Below are 26,760 nucleotides of genomic sequence, written 5' to 3' on the forward strand. Positions count from 1 at the left end.
AAACGAGAGAGAGAGAGACCATCAGGATAGAACAGGAGAGTGGCAAGATGAGAAAATCATTACTGATTGAATGAACATCCTGAATGGCCATGTTTGTGACTGGCCAGTGCCTTTCTGTCATCTCAGCAACAGAAGCAAGACAACCAGCCAACCAGTCGACCAAATAACCAGTCAGCCAGACTGCCAACTAGGTTGTCCACTTCAGCCTCTCCCCTCCCCTCCCCTCCCCTCCCCTCCCCTCCCCTCCCCTCCCCTCCCCTCCCCTCCCCTCCCCTCCCCTCCCCTCCCCTCCCCTCCCCTCCCCTCCCCTCCCCTCCCCTCCCCTCCCCTCCCCTCCCCTCCCTTCATCTCCTCTCGCAGGCCCAAGCTTGTTACATAAAACCATTTCATCTGGCGGACCTCCCTAAGCTCCTTTGTATGTTGGCATTCAGCTGCCATTAAGAGGGGTTTTATTAGACTGATGCCCACAGAGAGAGAGCGGCCCAGGCTTTTACAACACAGCTCTGCCCTGCAGGGCTGGGGACTTTCAGCACCATGGAGAGCACCAGAGCAGGCCCCGAGGAGAACACACACACACTTATACAGGCAACACATACACACACACTTATACAGGCAACACACACACACAAACATGTACTGACAACACACACATGCATATGCACGCAAAACACACACACAAATATGTACACGGCAGCATGGACACGCACACATACAAACGTATACACACACTTAAAAATATGTACTTTTTTCATTGACCCTTAACATGTTATCCTTTTGTCATCAAAGAATGAAAGACCTTGCAGGCGATGGCTGAATGTATGACATCAGAGGGATTGGTGCAAAGCTGACTGAATCAGCTCTCTGCTAGGTGCTCTGTTGCTGCTCTGGGTGCTCTGGGTCAGATTTACTGTATGGCCTCATTCAATCAGGGAGGTGTCCAGGATTTTCGAACATAATACTGTACAACCCTGTCTACTCTACAGAGTGATTGAAGGGACATGTCTAAAGAGTTTGGTTGCACTGCCTGATATTCCAGTATCAGATCCACTTGTATTTATTCTGTAGTTAGGCCACCTAGTCTGAAGCTAGCCTCGGTTAAAAACTATTTGCAAATACAGCCGAATATATAAAGCAACTTGCAACCAAGTGCAATGACAGCAATGGGTCAGTCCCAAAAGGAGAGTCAACACTGATGCAAACAACATTAAACAAGAAACAAAGTAAAAGACCCAGTGATTGAATTTGTATTGGCTGAGTTGAGGTGAAGTGTCGTGACCTGTGTGACCTGTGTGACCTGTGTGACCTGTGTGACCTGTGTGACCTGTGTGACCCTCCCCAGGTGGTGGGTGGGAAGATCACAGAGTCGGGCCGGCTGTGTGCTTTCATCACCAAGGTCAGAAGAGGAAGCCTGGCGGACACAGTGGGCCACCTTCGACCAGGTATACACCCACCACACCTGCACACTGACCAGTAGACCAGGTACACACCCACCACACCTGCACACTGACCAGTAGACCAGGTATACACCCACCACACCTGCACACTGACCAGTAAACCAGGTATACACCCACCACACCTGCACACTGACCAGTGGACTAGTTACACACCCACCACACCTGCACACTGACCAGTAGACCAGGTATACACCCACCACACCTGCACACTGACCAGTAGACCAGGTATACACCCACCACACCTGCACACTGACCAGTAGACCAGGTATACACCCACCACACCTGCACACTGACCAGTAGACCAGGTATACACCCACCACACCTGCACACTGACCAGTAGACCAGGTATACACCCACCACACCTGCACACTGACCAGTAGACCAGGTATACACCCACCACACCTGCACACTGACCAGTAGACCAGGTATACACCCACCACACCTGCACACTGACCAGTAGACCAGGTATACACCCACCACACCTGCAAACTCTCCCACCTGACTGATGATATGGTGTCTTATGTTCCAGACACATGGACCCTGAGACAGGGTTTACTCTGCTGTCATTATGTTTGTGTGGGTGTGTGTGTGTGTCCCTTATAGGTGACCAAGTGTTGGAGTGGAATGGCAGACATTTACAAGGAGCCACGTTTAAAGAAGTTTACAATATTATCCTCGAGTCCAAACCCGAGCCCCAGGTGGAGCTGGTGGTCTCTCGACCTATAGGGTAAGACCTTACAACAACCTTCTGGCCTATAGGCTTAGTTGTTTCAAAGAGGAGACGGTGTATAGACCACATAGACCTCAGAATGTTTCAATATTTGACCAGTTTTTTCTCTCTCCTCCCACCTCCTCGACCTCCCTCTCTCTGTGTTTTCAGAGATATTCCTAGGATACCAGACAGCACACATGCACAACTGGAATCAAGTGAGTCGTCTCCGTCTGGTTGTCTTTCTGTACCTTTCTAAGAACTTTCTAGACATTTTCTTAACCTAGAAATATCACTCTTCTCAAATCTCAGGAGAGGTGATGCTACCTCGCCTGCTCTCTCCCTCTCTCTCTCTCTCTCTCTCTCTCTCTCTCTCTCTCTCTCTCTCTCTCTCTCTCCTCTCTGCCTCCTCTGTTCCCCTTCTCTGCATGTTAATTGATCCAGAGTGTTACCAAATCCACTTACATTTCCCATAAACCAGAATCAATCATTTGTAACCTGAATGTCAGATTTGATCATGATGTGATGGTCCTCGTTCCCGTGACAGGTTCGAGTTCCTTCGAGTCCCAGAAGATGGACCGCCCCTCCATCTCCGTCACGTCTCCCATGAGCCCCAGCGTCCTGAGGGACGCGCCCCAGTACCTGTCAGGGCAGCTCTCAGTAAGTACCCACAATGCATCTGGGGGGCATTAACTGGCTAGAACAACGAGTGTAGGTCCACGTGGGATCAGGGGCTCCACACAGGGAATGGACAGCATCACCTCTGGGTCTTTGTTATCACTCTCCACTGCTGTCGTATTTTGAACTTGTTGGCCTGGTGTTTGGGCTTCACACCACACACAGTCCAAGGCTTAGCACGCCTGTCTCTCCACGGACCCCCCTCATTCGAAAGGTTTGGAAACAAAAGGGACTCCTCAAAGTGCCGCATTGCATGTGGACCGGCGTGACAGCAAGCTGCTTTAGTAACTTGAGAAGGAAATGAAGCGAACGACAAGAGGGAGGGAGGGAAGGAGAGGAGATGAAAAAGGGGGAGAGGGAGGGGAGGGTTCGATGGGGCCTGTGCTGTTCCGTGTTGTTGTCGGGGTGCTGTTGAGATGATTTCATCTTAGTCTTCTACAGTTCTCCGTATGAGAGCATGACAGAGCTCGGCGAGAACAATCTGGTAGCACAGACTCCTCCCCCCCTCCCCCTCTCCCCCCCGAGGCATGTATCCTCTACCTATGACGCATGTAAGGCTTCTCAGCCTATCACCAGCCAGCCGTCATGTCTGCAGTCTCCACCTGTAGCCCTGCACACAGGGCTTTAGAACTTCTCAGCTTCTGTGAATGGGGCTGACCTTGAAGCACAAACAAAAGAATCAGACTGCAAAGCCTTGTAGAATATTCCGCAGCCATTATACCTGTACAGAGTAATTTGGTGCAGTTATGAATCGAAATATGCCTCTTTTTTTCATCCAATCTGTGTTAGGTAGAACAATTGGAATGGCGTCATTGTGATGCCGGGGCAGTTGATTAGAGAAGTTGTGTTCCACGAAGCAGAGAGAAGGGAATGTTTAATTCTGATGAGTCATCACTAATATTTCTCCTGGAGTGTGTTGTCTTGGAGGGGAACCAGGGCCGACAGGCTCCCAGACAATAACGCCCAAACACACCAGGGAATAGGAGACACTGATTGACATAAATGAACAAAGGAACTGTACACTGCACACAAAAAATAAGAAGATAATAATAATAATTGAACCTCCTGCTCGAGATGTCATTGTGTTGTTGTCCTGCTGTTGTTGTTGTTGTTGTGTTGGTGGCGTGTTTGGTTTTTTATTGCATTTGGTTTCTTTGTTGTTTAATTTTGCTTACCCAGAGCCAAAGCCTTAGCAGAAGAGCAGCGCCTTATGTCCCTAGGGTGCAGGTAAAGACCCAGTCTGACAGTCACCTCCTCTGCTCTGCTCCCATCTCTGGTCTCTCTGTTTCCATGCTGGGAAATGCATACCCAGGGAAATGGCCGCTTCTCAATCTTTCCCCTAAAATGCAATGTGTGGTTGTTGTTGTTGCTATTGTTATTCGAAATGAATGCATTTTATTATTTGTATTGTTTTATTTGATGAATACTTATCGTATCATTATTGCTATGCTGTTTTGAAATTCAGTTGTTACGTTATTGCATTATGATGTTATTACGTTGATAACCATTAGTGCCATATTAACACAATCATGTCATGATATGCTGGAAAACATATTGCATGACGTATCAATCTAATATTTCAGCGAGACACTCTCCCATTGCCAGATAGATACTCTAGCACTGGCATATATCCTGCGTTCATAAGTATTCGTCAGCGTGTTTTTTATTTATGCTGAAAGTACCTTTAATATGACCTGCCTTTGGCAATGTAGCAGGGTGTCTCCTTGAATCTTTTACATTAACAGCCTTATGCTGGACAAATACATTAGATTATTTTTTCATGGTGCATGAAAGCAGACCCTTTACACCTGTAAATATTGTTGATTGGTGTTTGAATTGATTAAGTCCCTATTTAAAGATGGGACAATAAGAAAAGAAAGTTTTCAAGTTGTTTGAAAGGGTGAATGTTTTCATAGCATGAGAAGATAAACTGACTTGTTTCTTTTTTCCCTTTAAACTGAGGGCATTTTCCTATGTCGAAAAAAAACAACAAAAAAAGCAAATTGTACCTGAAATCCAGAACTAACAGGGAGAAACTCCGCTGGCTAAGCAGGCTAGCTGGCTGAACCCTGATCTGTCTGTAGGGCTTCTCTCACGGCTCTGTCTGAGGCAGCCTCTCGTTCTCTTAGTCCACGTCTCCTACCTGTCAAACGTTTGTGTGAGCCATCTTAGCAGAGCACCGTCAGGTGCGGTACAGTACATGTAAGAATAGAAACAGCCTGTGTGTGTGTGTGTATGAGTTAGTGTGTGTTGGGTGTGTCGCTAAGTTTGCTCTTACACCCCACCGTTGGTTTAGAATTTAATGTACAGTAAATAAGATCTGTACTAATCCAAAATGCACTGTTGGGTTTCTCATTGGGAGGTGCTAGAACACAGTGTAATGTTTCACAGACAGGAAGTGCGAAGGATAAAAATAGGTGCCGTGTGTTTGTACCCTGGGAGCCAGCATCCCTGGGCAGATCTGCTGGTGAACTTTAAGAAGCCCTGTTATGCTCCACTTACAAAAGCAAGGTTGTGGCATTCAAGTAAAGGATACAGTGTTAAAGCAGACTGTAGCATAGTGTGTATGTATCATGCCGATTTCCAGATTCCAGGGGAAACACTTTTAACAGGAAGTAACCTTAGATAAAGGCCCACTATTTAGGACAATTCTATTGAAGAACCATCCAAAAATATCGAACCTAAACTGATCTGAAAGGATTCTGTTAGGATCCTCGGAACCTGGGCACCCCGTTTAAAGGGTTCTCTGCCCATTGCACCCAAGAACTGTGAAAGTCAGATGTTTCAAGTCTTAGTGTCATGGTACAATTTGTTTGACCTCTACCCTGCTGTTGTGTGTGCTGTCCTCCGGGGGCTGGACTGGGGGTGGCGTGTTGTGAAAGCTCCCTACAGCTTTGCTGCATGTGTAGATACACAACTTTCAGCTTCAAATGATGAAGACCACTCTCATACTCATTGACATCAGCAAGTATGGGCTTAGAAGTTTTGATTTTGCATTTGTATTTGGCTTCATATTTTCCTTTCGATAGAGTTGATTTGTGGTTGTTTGATTTCGTTATGACTTCTAAGTGAGCCGTGGCAGCCATACTTCTCTCCTTTCTCATATCCAGTATGACTGAGATGTTGCTACATTTTCTATCCTCAGCTTCAGATTCACTCAGGTCCGCTTCCCTCTCATTCATTCCGGAAGCTTCCATTAGACACTTTGAACACAGCAGATTCCTGTCCCACAGCTGCAGTGGAAACACAATAGAATCAACTGCAGTATAGGCAGCTGGGACAGGACACACACACAGTCCAGTAGATGACCACACACCGGACCTTACATTCACATGTAAGGTCAATTACACTGTCCTTAGTTTAGGAATAGTCCCTATTTAGGCTTTTCAGAACTAAACTCTGAAACTCCTAATCGTAAAATGATCCTGTTTCAACACAACAAATCATGTTTCAACGCAACATGTATGCTTTTAGGAATACCTTCTAAGCATGTGAGCTACCGTGACAGTGACCCTCCTCCCCCCACCCGTGGTGTCCAACGCTGACATGCCTCTCCTCTGCCCCCGCAGGTCAAGCTGTGGTACGACAAGGTGGGCCACCAGCTCATCGTCACCATCCTGGGAGCCAAGGACCTGCCTTCCAGGGAAGATGGCCGCCCCAGGAATCCCTACGTCAAGATCTACTTCCTCCCCGACAGAAGGTAAGGGGAGAGACAGGAACTGTGGTCACGTTCTCCATGTCCATCTCCATGTTCACCCACAGTCTCCAGGTAGAGATTCTTGGTCTATGGTTTTTGGAGGTGATGTTGAAGGTCATATGCCATTTCATTTCAAATGAGGCATTTACCTTGTATGACAGGGGTAGGGGTTAAAGGAATGTTGAAGGAAGTGACATCATGCCAGGAAGTGACTTCAGAGCATGAAATATATTGAAGTATATTGACAGGAAGAGGTAGTGGAAGGGCTCCATGTGCCATTCACCTTTTCACCTTCCCAGCATGCACCACTGCCGTGTCCTGTGCTGTGTCGTGTTTGTTGACTTGTCTCGTGGGGTCAATTCTACCATGGTTGTAAATAAAAACAGTGTGAATTATTGTTCCTCCAGTGACAAAAGCAAGAGGAGAACAAAAACGGTAAAGAAATCCTTAGAGCCCAAATGGAACCAGACGTTTATGTACTCCCCGGTCCACCGGAGGGAGTTCAGGGAGCGCATGCTGGAGATCACGCTCTGGGACCAGGCCAGGGTCCGGGAGGAGGAGAGCGAGTTCCTGGGGGAGGTGAGACGCACACACACACGTGCTCTGCCCCCCTCCACCCCCGCCCCCGACACACACAGAAGTGCCCTCCCAACACACACACACACGCACACGCACACAGATAAGACATGCGTCCATGGAACCGAATCCTGGGCTGGCTGCTCTACCCTTTTCCCCTGTCAATTTCCAAAGTCCAGCAGTGCGTGAACGAGTTTGTGAATAAGAGAGTGCATATGGGCATCTCTGCTTGCTTGATTTTCTCTGAGTGTTTGTGTGTGCGTGCATACTGTATTCTCGGGTGTGGGCACGTGTGTCTATGGCATGCATGTGTGTGGACATGTGCGCGCGTGGATGTGTGTGTGTGCGTGCGCTAACACGCGTGTCTCCCGCGGTAGATCCTGATCGAGCTGGAGACGGCCCTGCTGGATGACGAGCCCCACTGGTACAAGCTGCAGACCCACGACGTGTCCTCCGTCCCTCTGCCCCGCGCCTCCCCCAACACACACCGCAGGCAGCTGCACGGGGAGAGCCCCACGCGCAGGCTACAGAGTACGTACCTCACACACACACACACACGGTGCATACATCGTACACTGTTCGCTTCTTTGGAGATGAGCTGTTGACTTTTCTCTGTCAGACTTTAGAAAAAAAAGTATTGTGAGGTGGGACTGCAGCTTTTGGAACACTGTGTGCCACGCCGCGTCACCCAACCAAGCTGCCAAAACGCTGTCCAAGGCTAAAACAATAACACATACGAACCATTGGTATGATATAGTGTTGATATGTGTTTTTCTTATCCCCCCCGACAACAACACTGCCTTTGCAGACACAGGCTCGTATGCGTACAACTCAGGTAACGCCCCCAAGCCCCCAATAACCCCCCCCCCCCCCCCGCATGGCAATCCTCCCTTCCTCTAGCTCTCCCAGCTTCTGTCCTGACATCTAAAGTATATTTGAGGTGCGTTTGATTTACTCACGGCAGTTTCCATTGAGAGATTCAATGTGCTCAAACCGAGCGCACCCCAAGTATTTGCCAACATTTGCTGCTTCTGTCCCAGCAGCCAACAGGTCAGTCGTGCTGACCTCCCTTCAGCTGTCCCATAGTCCCCTCTGATCCCTCTCCTCCAAGCTCCCTGCTACACGCTACATGCTACACGCTACATGCCACCCCTGGGCCTACTCCGGGTCCTCTCTGTCCCCTCAGTATCTCCGTCTCCCTCCTAGATGTCGACTCAGCCGGATGCCTGGACCTATTGCTTCTCTTGTCTCTCGCGTCGTCTGTTTGACATGTCAACCTTTCCCCCCCCCCCGCTTTAAGGAAAAACAAACAGACAAACACACTCCTGTGCTTATTTCTTGACTTCCCTCTTCCTGGCTTACCTGTCCCTGTGTGTTGGTGTGGTGGGGTGTGTGTGTGTGTGCGTGAGTCTAAGACAAAACTCAATTTACATTTAGGCGTTTAGCAGACGCACTTATCCAGAGCGACTTACAGTAAGTACAGGGACATTCTCCCCGAGGCAAGTAGGGTGAAGTGCCTCGCCCAAGGACACAACGTCATGTGCACCGGCCGGGTATCGAACTGGCAACCTTCAGATTACTAGCCCGATGCTCTACCCGCTAAGCCACCTGACTCCCTGTCATTTAGAATGGTATAAGCGTAAGAGTACCAAACTGAAGTTCTTGAGGTCTCTTCCTAGTGTGTGTGTGTGGGTGTGTGGGTGTGTGGGTGTGCGTGCTTGTGTGTGTGTTTGTGTGTGAAAGAGCTGACAGCTCTAAAAAAGAGCACTAAAACTGTTTCTTAGGCAAGGGAGTGAGTGAGTCTCTGCCAGAGTGCAGCACTTGTCATTTCTGAAAAAGCCCAAGTTCCCAGTTGATTTAAGTTGACTGGGCAGCACCGAGGGGCGGGGCAAGGAGCCCAAGCTACAGTAGAGCAGGGAGGAGTCAGAGGGATGGGACTGGAGCATTCTGCTTAATATGTAGGCGCTGCACCTCTCTCTCCATGCTCCATGTGTAAATTGACGAATGGATGTGTCACTCTCAAGTGACACCAATTTACAGTCTTGACTGTGAACTGGGGTTTGTCCTCCAGAAAGTGATTCTGGGTGTGCAAACTTGTACTCACATTCAAGTGACACGTCTCAGTCATCAGGTCAGCTCCTGGGTGAGTAGTTGAAGCTAGGAGAGAGAGGACTGAGGTGACTGAGAAGAGAGAGAGAGAGACAGAGAGAGAGAGAGAGAGAGAGAGAGAGAGAGAGAGAGAGAGAGAGAGAGCGAGAGAGAGAGAGACAGAGAGAGAGAGAGAGAGAGAGAGAGAGAGAGAGAGAGAGAGAGAGGGAGGGAGGGATCCACCTGGAGACGAGGGCAGTGGGGAAGGGAGGGGGGGGGCTGTCCTTTCTCTCACCCCCTTCTCTCTCTCTCTGTCCAGGACAGAACAGGACAGTCTAGGACAGGACAAAAAAAGGGGCAATAATTTTTTGGAAAACATCGACAGATTAGGATGTTCAGATTAAAGCGAGGGAACGGAACACAGCAGGGGAATCATTTTGATTGGGATTACATGTTCTGAAAACTGTTCAAACAAACGTCACGTGACCACATCACCGGGCGCGGTATAGTCAGTAAGACGAGGACAAACGCATCGCGTTAATCTTCTCCCTCCCCATCCCTCCCTCTCTGTCTCCATCCCGCCCCCCCCCCTCACCCCCCCTCAGGATCCCAGAGGATAAGCGACAGTGAGATCTCAGACTACGACTGTGAGGATGGTGTCGGGGTTGTGTCAGGTAACACACTGACATCAGCATGTATAAAGAAGTATGTGGGACTAGACCGAGTATAGAAGGACAGTATGAAACACAAATGTTTCATACTCAACTAGTATGAACTACCAGGTATGAGGAAACGCTCCTCTACCTGGGCTGTGTTGAACTCATTTTATTGACACTGCACACTCTACCTCAATATTAATGAGGCTAGGCACTGACCTTAAACACGGCTGCTCTTTGGATAATGAACTCTTTCAAGTGCAATGGACTAATCATTGTTGCAGAGCAAATGCATTATAATGTTTCAAATTGAGCTTTTTTTTCTCGCGTTAATCTCTCTCCTTCCTCTTTCTCTCCCTTTCCCCCTTTTTCCAAATGTGTTCTCCTTTTCTGACTCTCTTTTCTCCCCCCCATCTTCTCCCTGGCCTCTCCTCCTCTCCCTTCCTCTCCTCCTCTTGCTCCTCCTCTCCTCCTCCTCTCCCTTCCTTTCCTCCTCTTGCTCCTCCTCTCCTCCTCCTCTCCCTTCCTCTCCTCCTCTTGCTCCTCCTCTCTCCGCTCCTGTCTTTCAGACTTACGTCAGAACGGCAGGGACCTCCAGAGCTCCACATTGTCCGTACCAGAGCAGGTGATGTCATCCAACCACTGCTCGCGCTCATCAGATATTAACCGTGCACGGTCACGGTCGCCCAGCGTCCCCCCACCTCAGAGGTAACTATGACCCCCCCCGCCCCCAGCCCCTGTACCACCTCTCTCCCTCAAGGTCCAACTCTAACAGGTCTCTGGTCTGACCAACCCTGGGTCAATCCTAACCCCCTCGTCTCCAATCTCTCGTGTCCTGCTCCGTCCTCTCCTGCTCGCCTCCTCCGCTCTTCTCTCTCCCTTTCTCCTCCCGAGTCCGACAGGCCTGTGGTCGTTACTGCGCTCTGAGGCTTGGTTATGGTTTCTCCATATAAGCAGAGCACATTACACTTACACTTAATTAGGGCCATAGAGTTTAAATATCACCACATTATGTGTCTGTTAGAGGGACCTCAAATGATCATTGGATCCTCCCTTCCTCACTGTCCAAGGAAGGAAGGTTGGAAGGAAAGGATGGATTGAATGATGGTAGGGGAAAGGAAGGGAGGAAGAAACAAAGGAAGCAAGGTTGCATTTGAAGGGAATCTGAATGTGGCCTCAGAGTAGTCAAACTGGAGCTGGCAGCCAGACAGGCAGCTACATCACATCCTTCCAGGCCAATTAACTTTATTTGATCTTTGTGCGGGGCAGGCTAAATCAGCGCTGGACACAGGAAGTGCACTTAACTAGATTGTGTGTGACAGTACTCACCAGACTGTCTCTCAGAGCGCTGTAATTAACGACTTTGTGTTATTTATTGAAAACAGTGGAAAATTACACCGGAAATTGGTAATGGAGGATTTGGAAAACGTCCCAGCTGATTCCGAAACGAATGAATTCTTACATTGCTAACGTTGGAGAGTGTGGGTTTTTTAAAAGCTTCCTTTTATCAGCTCTATTTGATATTGTATTTGAAATGTGTCAAGGTATTCATGTTCATTCTTAATGGTCTGATTTTAACCCAAGGTAACTGTATGAGATATATGGTATAATCCCCTCAACAGCAACAGTCTCTCAGAAATCCGTTTCAATGAGAGGAGTTGATATTAGTCCTGGGTTCTGACCTGGTTGTGAAGGATGTTGCTTCAGAGCATGTCTACGGCATCAGAGTGTAGACGTGTGTGGGTTAGAAGTCAGTCTACATCCTCCCAGCCTTCTCCTGTCTTCCTGTTACCCAGCCACACTTCCTGTCTTCCGGTGCTCGGCCTCTCTTTCTTTAGGACGCCAACTTTCACTCCGTCTCTTATCATTCTCAGACTCTCTTTTTTTTCGCTCACTCCATCTTTCTTTTTCTTTTTCTTTTTCTATCTTTCTTTCCTTCCTTCTTTCTTTCTTTCTTTTTTCTCTGTTCTCCCTTCTCCGTCCTGCTCCATTGAACCATGTGTGTATTCTCTCCCTCCATGTGGTTGCAGCCATTTGCTCACCCTACCTCGCCTCAGACATCCTCCTCAGCCTAGCGATGACCATCTGAAAGAATCCAGGTAGCCCCTCCCCCCTCAGCCTGAGCCCCCCCCCCCACCCAACCCCACCCCGCATGTGTGTCCATTGACCCCCTCCACAGCCAAACCAACATCACCCCCCCCCCCTCAAACCCCTCACACACACACACACACACACACCCCACAACCTCAGCATCCTCCCTCACAGCAGGAAGCTGATCTTTCCAGCTTCTCCCGTGGTTTGTTTGGTGGCACTGGCACAGTGTGGCATGCAGTGTCACCTTCTTCAAACATACACCGAAGCCTGGCCTGTCCCACTGTCATGGCAACTATTAAAACTGATGTCCAATGGCTAGGGGCACACTGGGTCCATCACCATGACTACAGAGAGGGAAGGATCCAGTCACCTCACCACACCATACCACCTGACCACACCACCTGACCACCCTCACAGCACCATGCCCCAGGGCCAATGCCATCAGCAACACAGTGTGCTGTGGTGGGTTCACATATATATTTCTCCCTGGTGGGACTGAAAATATATATGTATATACATTTAAATATATGAAGTATAAATGGCCAATGGGTCTTAAGTGATGAACAGGAACAAGTGAGTTACTGTATTACCTGATGGCCGTACCTTTCATCCCTTCACTGTCAGGTCAAACTCTTTGCTCATTCATCATAATAAAACGCTCGCTCTTCTAACGGAACTTCCTAACCAGGTCCACCTCGTTGTAGACCAGTAAAGATCAGATCGTTGTTCTTACAGGTCCCTCCACTGGTATTGTCATTAGATGTGCGCATTTGAACGACATGGTTTATCGGTAGTGCGAGGAACTGTCCAGCAGGGGTGCTGTAGAGTCGTCGTGGCATTCAAGGAACAGTGTAAGGTGCCATATACATAAGGATCTGATGAACACTCTTGTTACTCGTTGTGGCGAGGGAAAGTGGATGAGGTTGTATTTTGTTTAAACAAAACGAAGGAGATCGAAAAAAATATCTGCTGAACCACCCGTCCCAGATGAAACTCCCTCTAACCCAGTTCCCAGGTCACCCTCGACCCTCCCCCCCCTTCCCCCCCGGCAACCCTCTACCCCACAACCCCTAAGTTACCCTCCACCCCTCCCAGCTCAGCATCTCCCCCCCCCCCCAAGCTTCCCAATCCGTCTCCTCCCGCTTGTTCTCGTTGACCTGCTGAAACACTGACCAGCTGCGGTGTGTTTACCTTTCGCCAGCCGACGCCACGGCAACCGTGGCGGCGTGTACCCGCTGTGTCGGGAAGAGGCGGTCAGGTTACTGCGCTCCGCCAGGATGAACAGAGCCTACTCAGAGGGGGCATACTCCTCCGACCACGACCACAACCATGAGAGGTACTCGCTTCACTTTACGGCGTCTCTCTGATGTTTGTCCGCCATCTTGTGGGGAACGTCTCTCCCCGTCGTCCGGCTGTCCCTCGTCCGTTATCAACATGGTCGTGACGGGAAGAAACGCCGTTTCGAAAAAACGCGATGACTGAACAAAACGGTATATCCTAACGGGGGATATCCGTTTTAATGGACTCGTCATCACACGTGTGGGTGGAGTTGTTTTCGCCGGGGGAGGGGGGAAATGACAACACCAACACACACACAGGATTTTGGAGATCCTGCGTGGGCATCCGTGAGTCACGGACGATGTGTGTGTCCTGTCAATGTGTCGTAGCCGTGTCCTCCGTGGGAGGGGACTGGGTCAGTGGTGTTTGTGGTCATCAGTGGTGTTGTTTTTGTACTAGAGGGGGGGGGGGGGGGGGGGGGAGTGTGCCGGTTAAACCGTCTCCGGCAGAGCCAGGATGACCAGGGTTTGATGCTCACTCAGTCCCATACCAACCTGCCCTGTTGTTATCTGCAACCGGAATGAAAACAGTCCCCCTTCCCCTAATTGATGCCAGTAAAATAGGCACTCAGCATGCACCCCCCGCCCCCAGAGAAGCATTGCAAATGGTTGAGCGTACACACACACACACACACACACTCGCACACACGCACACATGTACACACCCAGCCATCTGGCTGTCAGTCAGAAACAACATGGCGTTGTAGCGTTTCCTCTCCGGCGGTGGAAAGTGATGAGTCGTCACAAGTACTCCATGACTGACTGTATTAAACTGTCACAAAGTTTCCCTGAGGCTTGTCTTTCTATTTCTTTCTTTCTTTCATTCTCTCTCTCTCCCTTTCTCTCTCTCTCTCTCTCTCTCTCTCTCTCTCTCTCTCTCTCTCTCTCTCTCTCTCTCTCTCTCTCTCTCTCTCTCGCTCCCTATCTCTCTCTCTCTCTCGCTCCCTCTCTCTCTCTCTTTCTCTCTCTCTCTCTATCTCTGTAATTCTCGCTATGTCTTACTTCCTATTTCTCTCTGTTTTTACTCTCTTTTTTCTCTCTCAGTTTGTCTCCTTCCATCCCCCCCCCCTCTCTCTCTCTCTCTCTCTCTCTCTCTCTCTCTCTCTCTCTCTCTCTCTTTCCTCTGGCCGGCAGGGAAATTAAATGAGAAAGGCTGGCTTCCTCCTTGGCAGCAACTGAGGAGAGAAGTAGATTTCCCTCTCTCCTTCAAACGGTGACTGAGTGTCTCCTGCCATTCCCCAGACGATTGGGAAAAAAGAGCGAAAGAGAGGAGTGGGGGTGTCGGTAGAGAAAGAGTGAAGGGCGACGACGGAAGGACTACAGTTGTCGAGAGAGAGCAAGAGAAGGAAAGAGAGACGTCCAAAGCCTCGGGTGTGTCCCCAGTGACGTCCCCAGTGACCCCAGTCTACAATGACCTTGTGAGGCATGCGTTAGCCACACTGTGCGCTCAGGTGTGAACAAGGCCAATCCTTCCGGCTGCTTCTACGGATGCACGGCACGTTGCCGCTGTCCTAGTTGTTTGGTCTCGGGGGAAATCCCATGGGAATAGCCCCGAACAAACCCTGCTTCTAGATCTGTAGCGTTGGAACTACCAGCATCCCCGGGACATGGGCTGTAATACAGAGCCAGGCGGCCCGCCCCCGCTCTGTAATGAGCAGGATGACTAATGACAGACGCTTACTTTACCGTTCACACCTATAAAACCCGGGCTAATGATTACGACCTTCATCATCACCGTCGTCATCACCCCCATCACCATCCTGAACAGCTGTGAACTGCCAAGGCTAGTTAAGGTCATGCTGGTACGATGCTGCTGTCCCCTGCTGGACAGTTTCTTTGCGCTCGCTAGCAGACAGGCCTCGTCACTGTTTGTTCACCTTGTACGTTAGCCACTATGTGTGTTTGGTGTTTGGCTCTCCTGCAAATGCTGTTCTTGATCTTCTTCTGGGTGACGAAAGGCTGTTTGTTTTTAGCCTCCCTAAACAAACAAAATGGCTGCCCCCTGAGAACAATGACAAAGCATTTGCATAGCCTATGTATATGTATGATGTGATTAATGGGAACTGATTGTCAAGACTATCGTTGTGCATGTTTTGACCTGCTGTCACCCTGTGCACAGATGATGGGAGGTACTAATAATGACTTGGAACAATGCAATTAGCAATGCAGTGGTTATCTTCACAAGGTCATGTTTTGGTTGAGCTGTTCCTGGTCTCCAGTGTTGATGAGATGTTGATGTGATGCCACTAAGAAACCACGCTCACCTTGTTCCTCCCACTCTCCAAAAGCTTGTGGACGACCACAACAGAAAACACTCTCAAAAGATCACAGTGCCAAATGTTTTTTTCTTCTTCTTCTTTTTTCCACCACGGAACATTACCTCAACAGGGCCGAGCAAGTTTCACCTGGCTCGTATAAAACCACACAAACCTCCAAAATTTAACAAATCAGAATGATCACACACTTTTATCAAATCACAAAGAGTAGATTCTAAGCTCCTCCTACACAGCTTTACACTTCCTGGTTTTCCAGACAGTTCTAGAACATACCCAGGATTCCACTGCTCAGTCTTTTGTTGCTGTTGCCATAGCAGCAGAATCACCTAGGCTCCGGCTGTCTTCCTGCCCCCTGGCCCTGCCCCTCCACAACCCCTCCACAGATTTCCAGGTCCCACTGAGCACGTGCAATGCCCTTCTCTCCATGACGTTTGCAGGAACCATGGATCCATGGACAGACACGAGTACCACGCCAGATCCAGGTCAGCTGACCAGCGGCCCGCTCTAGAACGGCCCGCCTCCCGTTCCCGCTCCACAGAACGCCCCGACTCCACCCACATGAGGTCCATGCCGTCCCTCCCATCAGGAAGATCTGCCCCCCCCTCACCTGCCTTAACGAGGTGACCCAGGCCACACCCCCATCCTCGAATAATCCCGAGAATGAGGCTCGCCCTCCTCCCACCCTCACCCCCCAACAAATACCGCCCTCTCACCCCCCCCCCCCCCCCCCTCCGCCGACCACACGCTCCACCTCACTGCAACCCGCCCTCCTACCTCCACCCTCTCAACCCAGCCAAACTCATCCCTCCGTTTTTTGATTTCCCTCCTGGACGCGGCGTTCCCAGTCCCTGCCTGTTCTCTCATCCCCCGCGTTCTATCACTCGATAGTCGCCGCGGTGACATTTTTGATTTGGGTACACACTACTCATGCTGCACCCTGGGTTGGCATAGTAGCTCTGTCGCTTCCATCTTCGTTCGAGCATCCTGGGAAAAATCCTCGACGTTAACACCACATGCACCCTGCTACCACATTGTGTTTGGTTATGATTTCTTTGATCATTTTCCGAGGCCGTCAGAATGCATGGTCTGAATGGGCCCACTGGGGGCTCTCCTACCTCCACAGCCTGCCTGGGTGGACAGGAGGACTCCGGAGAGGCTTCCATCCTGCATCTCCTCTCTTCCAGAGCAATGTCCTACCTCAACCACAGCCTCCTCACCTGTCATGTGCCAAATACCATTTCCTGCCGTTATCTGCTTGATTCACCCACCTGGGGATGCTGACTTAGAAGGATTTTTCCGTTTGGGATGCCTGGTTTGTGTTGATCTGAGGATTTTGCGAATGAAGTCTTCTAAGTCAGCCATCTCCACTTTATTTCGACATATTGAGACAATTTGTAATCCCTTGTTTGTACAATTGACTGGAATGCTTCTTACTGTGGATGCTATTCTTGTTTTGCAGTGAATATAGTTTTGTAGCCCTTGATACAATTTTTATGACAGCACTCCTCAACTCACAAAGCGATGTCGTTAACACGGACGAGTCCCTTGCTTTCTGGGAGTTGTAGGCTGCATGGCCTTGATGATACACTCCACTCAGTGGCGGCTCTGCTTGTCCCATCTGGGCCTCACCCCCCTGTCAACCCCTCTGTGTCGCACTCAGGGCGCACCCCCAAAGCGGATCAGCCCAAACCAGCCCCAACAGCACCCCCATGTCCAACAGGAAAGGACGGCAACTACCCCAACTGCCCCCCCAGGGGAAACTGGACAGAAGTAAGTTCTCTGTTTAATTTGAATCTTTCGATTGAGGTCCTGGGCTGTGTGTGTGTGTGTGTGTGTGTGTGTGTGTGTGTGTGTGTGTGTGTGTGTGTGTGTGTGTGTGTGTGTGTGTGTGTGTGTGGTGTGTGTGTGTGTGTGTGTGGGATCTTCTGTGTGAGTGACATATATTGAGAGGATAGTTGTTTGGTGTGGTTTTGTGCTGGATTGCGTTTGGTTGCTATGGAGTGAGATTGATTCGTTTGAATGAGGACATCTTTTGGTTGGCTCACAGCGAATGTATTTGTTACTCTTGTGACATTGATTCAGTATATTATGGGCTATGGCAAAAGCTGTTGTCATAGGCTATCAGTGTTCAGGTGCTCAGAAATGAAAGCAATTAGTTTAAAACAAATCGTCTGTCCCAGAAAGCTGCCTTTTCTATCCCTCATTGTGTGCATTTGTTTTGAGTGTATTGCCCGCCCCCTGTGTGACCAGGGCCCTGGAAAAGGCTAACAAACATGCACAGGATTGTAACCTAGGCTGGTGAAACGGGTTGTGTGGTCTCACGTTGTAACGTAACCCCATCTCCTCGGTTCCTGTCTTCTTCTTCCTTCTCAGAAGATGGATCAGAAGGAACGGAGGCTTGTGAAGGTCTGTAGCTCCCTGTGAAGGCTTGGTCTCTCAGATGGGTGGGGCTAGTGGAGCTTGTAACCCCCCCCCCCCCCCCAACTTGAAAGACCAAACCTGTCTGCAAGGCAAGTGGCTGGGATAGCAGGGGTCAGGCCTTCTCTGCCTCCCCCTCCTCCCCCGGCCTCTTCCTCCCCTAGTTGCAGACTGTCCATGTGTGTGAGGTTCTGTACTGTTCTATAGACCACAGGGGTTCATGTGTCACATGTTCTGTCTCAAAGCTAGTCCTGTTTTGTCGAGGTCCTTGGCTGTTTCTTTGTTGTGGTTCTCCTATTCATGGTTCTGTCCAGCTGTGGGTTCTGGAGTTCTCAGTGGGCTTGTTCTGTTCTTTATTTGTAGCGGCACTGTAGTATTTTGTAATTCTGTAATATTGATACAGTTGAACATTTTTATAAGAATTGAGATGTCTTTGCTTTTGGCTGGTATTGGTTCTGTGGTTCTTTGGATGGTGTTGGAGAGAGAGTGATGAGTTGAAAGTTAAAGTGTGTGTGGGGATTATGATTATTAGCTTTCATTCATGATCTGTCTTTATGGGCTTTTAATTTCTGTCACTTTAGGTGTAACATTGTGGTTTCATGGAAGTTTTCACCCATTTTTAGTATGATGGGTTCCATGTGTGGGGTCCTCAGGGTTCCATGCTGGGGGTATTTAGGGATCCTTAGAAGCTTCTGATCCACTCCCCTACGTCCTGCCTCTGGATCAACGCCTGCTTCAGTGTTGTGACTCGTCCTAACAAGGCTTGTCACAAACTGTAAACCTCATGATGCTGAAAGTGACGAGCTTGCGTTTATGTGGAGCCGATGCTACGAATGGAAGAGAGGAAAAAAGGATTAGCTTTGAAATAGAGAGAGAGAGAGAGAGAGAGAGAAAAAGAGAGAAAGAGAGAGACCGTGGGAGAGAGAGGGAGAGAAAGAGAGAGAGAGTACAGTGCCGGGGAACTTGTCAAAGCCCTCCCAGAACTCTTTCATCATTGTCAGGGCCCATGAACACTCGGCAGTCTAGCAGGCAGCGAGCCCAGACTCCACTTCCTTCCTGTCTCACTCTATCTTTCTCCCGTCTGTCTCTCTCTCTTTCTTTCTCCCTCGGTCTCTCTGTCTCTCTCTGTCTTTCTCCCTCTCTCTCTCTCGTTCTCTCTCTCTTTCTCTCCTTCCTTCCTTCCGTCCTCGATCCCTCCCGTTGTCTCTTCCCTGATCCCCCCCCCCCCCCGACATGGCAGTGTCAGAGTGTGGGCAGAGGGGGAGGCTGATCCGACCCTTTGTTATACATCCCACTGAGGCGCCCGCCACAACTGTTACGTAACGCAAAGAGAGAGGGGTGTCGGGGGGTCAGGGTTTTTGGAGGACCCCCCACTCCTTTCTACAGAGGCATGCAGTGGAGGTGGGGAGGGGGATGTAGGGTTAGCTCAGTGGTTCGAGCGTTCGGTTCAGATCAAGAGGTCACAGGTTCAAATCTCCCTTGTAAGTCGCTTTGGATAAAAGTGTCTGCTAAATGGATACATTATTAATGCTATTGCTATTATTATTATTATTATTATTATTATTACAGTAAGCACAGTAGGAGTGGTAGCAGGTGTTCATGCAGTAGTGGAAGTCGTGGCCCAGGTGGCCGTTGCATGAAATACGCTGATTAGAATGTTGTCTCAAAGTAAAGATTGTTCCAGTGATTTACCTTCATTCCTGTGCTCCGAACTGAAGACATAAAGGTGTCCACCAAATCACCATGGTTGTTTTGTTTTCTCTCACTCTCCTGTCAGAGGGAGCAGGGGAGGTGCTATGCCCAAATGACCTTTCACCCCTCGAAGCGTATGAGGGTCAACAAGGTGGGTTCTCGCCTCTCTTCTTCTCTCCTCTCGTCAGTGTTATTCACCTCAGGTTATCACAGGAGATCAAGGTCCCCTGTAAGGAATATGACAGAGAGATCTATGGATCTTGTGGAGTGGTTTTCAGCAGCCAGAATGCATTGGCAGACACTGGAGTCTCCCACAGCTCTCACTTCCTCCTCTTCCATCTGTGTGTGTGTGTGTGTGTCGTGTCTGTCACGTTTGCTGTGCTCTGCATGGTCCTTTTGGATCCTGTCCGTTCGGCCAGGATGAGTGTGTCGGTATGTTATCCAGTTTTCAGTATTGTACCCATGTGTGTGTGTGTGTGTGTATGTGTGTGTGTGTGTGTGTGTCCATCCTCTCATCCTACTCCCCTCTCCTCCAGACTGTGCGGAGAGCCCCCATGCCCCACCTGTGAATGGGAGAAAAGGCAAGTTGTCCCGCTGAAAATACCAACCTGGGTTTGCTGCCGCCGTTTCAAACAATGTACCGACTTTACACGACTAGGAGTGTTCATTGTACGCCAGTACTTTCGTCCTTGTTAAGATCAGTTTGTGCGCGTGGTCCCTCCACTTTCTCCAAGTTTGATCGTTTTCAGAGTAGAACAAACGTGACCGAGCCTATGTCAGCTCAGTTGACGCTCTGGATGTAATCGTAGAGCGTGAGGTGGTGCTCGCTGATGAGTATGTGAGTGGAGGGCTGACTTTGTGAGCTAGGCTTATCCTGCCCCCCCCCCATCTTCCCCTTCAAGACCTCATCTCCTATCTCTTTATTAGAACCATTTGAGAGCCCATTCCTAGTCCTCTGTGTCCAAGTGTCGGAACGCTGTATTCTCGCTCGAAAATGAACGACTAGTTCAATTAGAGGCTCCAGCCTATCCAACCAGTCCATGCGGTCTCCACGGCAATGAAACGCGTGGACGTTTCCAGAGGAACGCAGGGTACTGTAGCAGACGTGTCAGTAGGAGTCTCGGTCTGACATGGTTTTTACGTCTTCAAAATGGATTGATCTGACGTTTCTTCAGCTGACAGTTTAGTTTTGGTGTTTAGCTAGTTATAGACTTCCTCTCAGAGGTTTGGCTCTCTTGATAGAAATAGGCATAGACTAGTTCTAGGTCAAAGGCGATTTTTCACTGAGATGGCATCTTGCCCTGTGCTAGAAGTAACCTAGCCAATAGACCTGGAGAGGCTGTTGTTACAGCATGTGGCCAGCAGATGGGGCAAAGTTCATTATTTTTAGGAGGGAGCTGTCCATGACTTTGGTGCTGAACCTAGTCTCCCAACGCACTACAGAGCCTAGTTACAACAGTAAATATACCAGTAGATATACCATTAGTTGACTGAAAATCATTAGTTTTATGACACATTTTTCTTTTATCTATTGTTACTATGAAATCTGATTTTATTTGTTTGCACTTATGAACACATTATTACACATAATACAGCTACAATAAGCACAATTCTAAGAAAGAAATCATGATCATTTGATATTTGCTTAGTTACTGCCATTTCATACTGTGGGCACAGCTGCTCTAGCTAGCTATGCCATGCTGAGCTCTGGTGTGTATGTGCAGCTTGTCCACAACTAAGCTCCCAGGATCTCTAGCAAACGTCCCTGTGGTGAGTTCACTTTGTCTCTCTGGGCTGCCCCGCTGTAGAGGTGACCTGGGAGGACCAACAGAAAGGCCTGAACGGCTCATGGTGTGAGGGAGAGACCCCGCCACACCCGTCCCCCTCCCCCGCCCAGCCAGGTTGGTCTCAGTCGCACCTGGGCCAAATACCCACACCGCTATGCTAAGTGTGTGTTTGATTTACGAGACGGCCACAGTCGCGCACTGTAGTGCACTACTAGTGCACTGTAGTGCACTGTAGCGTAAATCAAATGCACGTCAAAGTATTGGATCGGTGTATTTGACGCAGGATGGTCTTGTTGTGGACATCTGCTGTTTGGTACTGCTGCACATATACCTAGAAATACAGCCTATAGAACAGTCAACCCTGGTCAAACCAATGGAGGATAACATGGACCTTATTGGAGTTCTGCAGCACTTAGTTGCATGAACTAAGGGTCTGTATTTGTTTTGTGGGCTATATTTCTATGTGTCAATTCACTTTTACTTTTATACTCAGGCCAATCTTTGCATGACCACTGGCCTTCTTAGGTCATCCAGGGAACCCTACAATTAACTTTAACTGTCACCAAGCCCCCCCCCCCACCCCCCTCTGTCTCTCCCTCTTGCTCTTTTTGGATTGCTGGTAGGTTGTGCTGAGTTTGTTGCTTGGTTACTTGCAGGTCTAAGCTCTACGGAGGGGAGCGTGAGGATGGTCAGGGTTGTCGGCCATCTTGGCCCCACCCCCTCGACCGAACGTGACAGAGACAGTGTTCTCTGAGGGGGGCTGTATCTTCTCTGCTATCCTGGTGGGCTGCTGAAGGGAAGTGTCTATAGCTAGTCTTCCACTGACCACGGCAATGTGTCCATCTTGGAAATTCTCAAATGAAGTTGCCATTCGAGTCGTTATCGTCAATTATCCTCTTTGATCTATTTAGTTTTGAAGGAACCAACCAGTGAAACTGACTGGTAGGCGGATGGTGTTCGTCATGTCTAAATATACATTGTGAGAGGTGGTAAACCTGTACATAAGGCCTCATTATGACAAAGAGGGACAGATGTGAGGGAAATTAGGTCAGTCAGCTAGGTGCTCATTAACATGTCAGTCGCCAGTTGACAGAGATATCATTTAAACGATCATCAGGCAGCAATTAGAATGTCTTCAACTGAGCCATTGTTTGCAGTTTCATCAGCCCCACTCCGAATGGTACTGTTGCCTAGCATCCAGTGTTTTATGTCAGCCACACAAGCTTCAAACTGGGCCAAAGTTCCCTTCAGATGCTGTTCAATCCTCCCGTGTGCCTCTGCAACCTTGCCTGGCTCTCTTCCTCCCTCTCTCAGTCACACTCTGTCTCTTGCGCACTTTTTTCTCTCTCTCTCACTCTCTCTGTCACGGATTGTTTTGTGTTGAGCAGACTGGCGCAGACTGGCGGGGGTGGGGGTGGGGGTGGAGGGTCGAACTGTGACAGGGCTGACTGATCGAGGGTCAGCTGATCCTTCCAGCCAACCGGTAAGGTGACGTTCAGACTGTGTTGTCCCAGGGGAACAATCAATGTTTTTGCGCCGCGTTCATCTTGATTGCTCGACCTAATTAAGACAACACTCACTGATGGAGTGGAGCTGTATGCGGCAAAGTGCTTTTTGTTATTGTGGAGGGGTGCGGCAGGGGGGTGGGGGGTGGGGGGGTGCTTTGATTTTGATGAGCTACCTGTGCCCCCTTAGCTGGCACAATGGGATCAAAGCTGGACCAAACAGATGCTGCCCGCTTTTCCATTTTCGCCTGACTCTTAATTATTCAACGTAATGGGGCCATAATGGAGCTAAATGCAAATGTTATCTAATCGCTTCTGAAGCGGGGGTCCCACGGCAGTTCAGCCCCAGCCTCTCCACAGCGCCTCTTAGTGTGTCTGAGGCAGGAGGGAGGCTGAGGCGGTGGGTCTGGGGGGAGGGGGGGGTTGAAGGGGTCAATAGCTAGGAGGGTGGGGGGGGACGTCAACTAACAGGTCAACAACAACAACATCTACGAAAAGATAATGAATGTGGTTTAATGGGCAGCCCCACTTATACCCCGAGGGGTCTCTGTGAGGGTCTTAACTCCCCGTCGCCATAGCTACGGCTCCTTGAGACTCCGAGTCAGCAGCGAGGCTGTGTTACGCAAGAAGAGCGGCGCGTGGCGAGCTCTGATCAATGATGCAGAGATGAAAGCACAGCTCATCATCTTCGGAGACTGGGAAAAATATAATCGTGATAACAGAAGGACAAGAGGAGAACTCAGCATATTCCAACCCTCTAAAGACCCGAGGAGGAAGTATATGAATATGTATTGGCGGTTAGAGGAGAGGAGGGAAAAACTGTTTCATTAGAGGCGCATGGTGTCTCACAACGGGCCCCTCCCTGTGTTGTGGTCTAAGTGGCCCTTCAGGGGCTCTTGGCATGTGGAGCCTCACAGCACTGAGATGGCTGTAGGACTTGTATTGTTGGAATGGTCTTGGAGCGCAAAGGCCTTTTTGTTAGGCAATTCTTTCTCTCTTCTTTTGCTGCTACATGTACGCTTTCAGTTCTTTGTTTATTGTTGCCGTTATTTTCTTTCCCAGACTGCCTCTCTTTCCACAGTCGTCCCCGAGTCGAGTGGCTCCTCTCCTCCTCCGCCTCCCCCTTTTCCTCAACTCCTTTCTTCCCCTCCAAGGTCTCAAGCTTTTGTGGCTGTGGTTTCGTCATCTCTTTTCGATGTTAACGTCTCTTTGCTGTTCCAGCTCTCCTTCTCCCTCAGAGCAAAGACATCCACCTCCTCCTCCTCCTCCCCTCCTCCCCCTCTCTCTGTCCCCTCTCTTCCTTTTCTGGTAACGGTGCCCCCCCCTCTCCTCCTCAGACTCCTTTTTCCCCCGGCTTCCACAGGCCTCCGCTCACACACTTTGTTTCTTTCTGTCATGTGCTTTTGTGGTTTTTGCTCCTTGTTCGTTGTTGCTGCTGTTGTCGTTGTCGTTGTTGTTGTTGCTGTGTTTTGTGGTGTTGTCGTGTGCCTCCCCCTCCGCCCTCCCCTCCCCTCCCGCCCCCCATCCTGTCCTCCTCCCTCACGCTGACCCCCCACCCTTACCTGTGCGGTGGCCGTGATGAGCGATGCCCCCCCCCCCCCCCCCCCACCCATCCCCTCCCTCCGAGCACCCTCTCACAGTCATCTCCTGTCCTCTGTCTGTCTGTCCGTTGTGTGATGTGATCCCAGAAGACACGGACTCACCCAGTCGGACGAACTCAGGTCTGTCCCGCCTTCTTCTACTGTTGTACGCTGACCCCCTTAAATTCCTCCTTCCCGCCCCCCTGCTCCCCCCCCCCACTTCCTCCTCCTCTCCTCCTGATCCCCCCCTCCTCCCCATTCCCATCTTCCTCCACCTTCTGCTGCTCTTCCCCCTCCCCCCCCTCGCCTCCTCCGCCTGCCCCCCCCCCCCCCTCCCTCCCCACAATCGGCCCCACCATACTTCAGAAAAGCGACTTATTTGCCGTGGTTATTTACACACTTTGTCTTCCTGGTTTGCGTGTGTGTGCTTACCTGCCAGCATGTTCATACTGAACAGTCATACACGCTGGCTTTGCTCCAATTTCTCCAACCCTCATGCTGTCTGTCTATCACCATAGAGTCTTTAAATCCATCAGATGCAATTCCTTTCAAGATTAAATATCACAATTAATGATTAAATATTCTTGTGAATTAACCTTATTTTTACAAAAGGGAAAATATTGAGCATTTCCCGATCTTCTTGGGTTATTAATAAAGCTGTGGCCGTGTCTAAGCTTTTTGTTTAATTCATTCATTGATTCGCTCTCTGCTGTTTGTTTTCTTTTTCTTGCGTGCATCTCTCTCTGTGTGTGTGTGTGTGTGTGCTGTATGTGCTCTCCCTCACCTCTTTTTAACTGAGAAGTAGAGAGATGGACAGAGAATGGTCCACAGAATGGAGACACAGGTAGGAACACAAACCGGGGTCCGATCCCCGTCCACTGACAGATATGTGAGTGCCTGAAATCACCCCACAAATGTAGTACAGATGGTTGGGAGACCACATGCGCCGGCTCCCGGAGCTAACCTTGACTTTAGCTCGGCAAATTTTTCACACCTCCAGTCACACTTGTCCTCACTCTGGAATGGGAATGCCCACTGTCATGTTGTTCTCCTCTTGCTGTGCTGGTTTGGCAGGACAGAAGGTGGCTTACAAGAAGTACCAGGAACAGCCATCTACTGTGAAGCTGATTATGTCTGTTTGTAAGACTGCAGCAATATAAATTGAAGTGAATAGGAAACTGGTGAAGTTCTCCTGGTGATGTAGCATAGCATTTTGTTTTCCTTCGAAGAAATGTGATATCTTGCCTCTCCCACCAAATTGGTTTGCCCTTTTCAGAACCTTATGGAACTTTCTGGAGCTTTGTCTAGTCACGTTGGCTGTTTTAGCAGCTCAGTGTAGAGTAGCTGGTGTTGAACGAGACAGTACAACCCCTGATGCTGTCACAGGGGTGTGTGAGTGTGTGAAGATGCAGAGCGGTTCTTGTTGACGCGAGGAACTGGACATGTCTCGAAGGAACCCTTTTAATATGTGGAATGAAGCATGGACATAGCTCTTCCTGTCTGTCTGTCTGTCTGCCTGTCTGTCTGCCGGTCTCCATCAGCCTATGTGTGGGGGCAATCCGCCCTATGTCCTTGTCAGACCACTACTCCCTACACCCCCCTACCCCCCTATGCACCTGCGGAGACATACAGCAACTTGACAGGAGCAGGCAATATGGCAGTCTTCCAAACCAGCCAATTAGAGGTCAAGTTGAAGCTATTACCACATTGCTGACTCCTGTCAAATCCCCCAAAACAAACCCATCTGTGCACATCACTCAAAATGAGCAATGAACGTCACCTCATGCAAGCGGTATTTGGGACTCTGCCAAGCTTCCGTCAGAGCATCAAGGCCCCCCTGACGCCAGCCCAGGTGCTTAGGAGCCAGAGCCGGGGGGTTGGGGTTAGGGACAGGGGCTCTGTGTGCCCCCCTCCCTCCCGCTCCCTCGTCTGAGCGGCCGTGCCTCTGCTCCTGTCCGCAGGTGCGATGGAGGTGGAGGAGAGGACCAGGCTGATGAAGCTGAAGATGAACCAGTACAGGCGGGGAGGAGGCTCTGACTCACGGCTGGAGCAGGACTACCAGGGCAAGGTACGGACTGAGCGGGTCTTCACACACACACACACACACACACACACACACACAGGTTTTGGCTGCGGCTGCAGAGGGTGAAAGCCAGAGCAGGGAGGCCGAGCCTTATAAGACAAGCCATGCTGTTTCGTCTTCCTTCTAAGAC

General features: G+C 49.7%; 1 protein-coding gene across 1 annotated transcript in view; it reads left to right on the forward strand.

The window, feature by feature from the left end:
* rims2a (regulating synaptic membrane exocytosis 2a) overlaps positions 1-26,760 on the forward strand; it is a 65,093-nt gene that overhangs the window by 10,341 nt on the left and 27,992 nt on the right. The window contains 12 exon segments of the mRNA XM_047030330.1: positions 1,340-1,439; positions 2,058-2,181; positions 2,335-2,381; positions 2,711-2,823; positions 6,411-6,541; positions 6,946-7,117; positions 7,492-7,645; positions 9,808-9,876; positions 10,428-10,566; positions 17,226-17,335; positions 17,939-17,971; positions 26,509-26,615. Coding sequence (XP_046886286.1) covers positions 1,340-1,439; positions 2,058-2,181; positions 2,335-2,381; positions 2,711-2,823; positions 6,411-6,541; positions 6,946-7,117; positions 7,492-7,645; positions 9,808-9,876; positions 10,428-10,566; positions 17,226-17,335; positions 17,939-17,971; positions 26,509-26,615 — 1,299 coding nt within the window.

Source organism: Hypomesus transpacificus, chromosome 2 (assembly GCF_021917145.1).
Source record: "Hypomesus transpacificus isolate Combined female chromosome 2, fHypTra1, whole genome shotgun sequence".
Lineage (NCBI taxonomy): Eukaryota > Metazoa > Chordata > Actinopteri > Osmeriformes > Osmeridae > Hypomesus > Hypomesus transpacificus.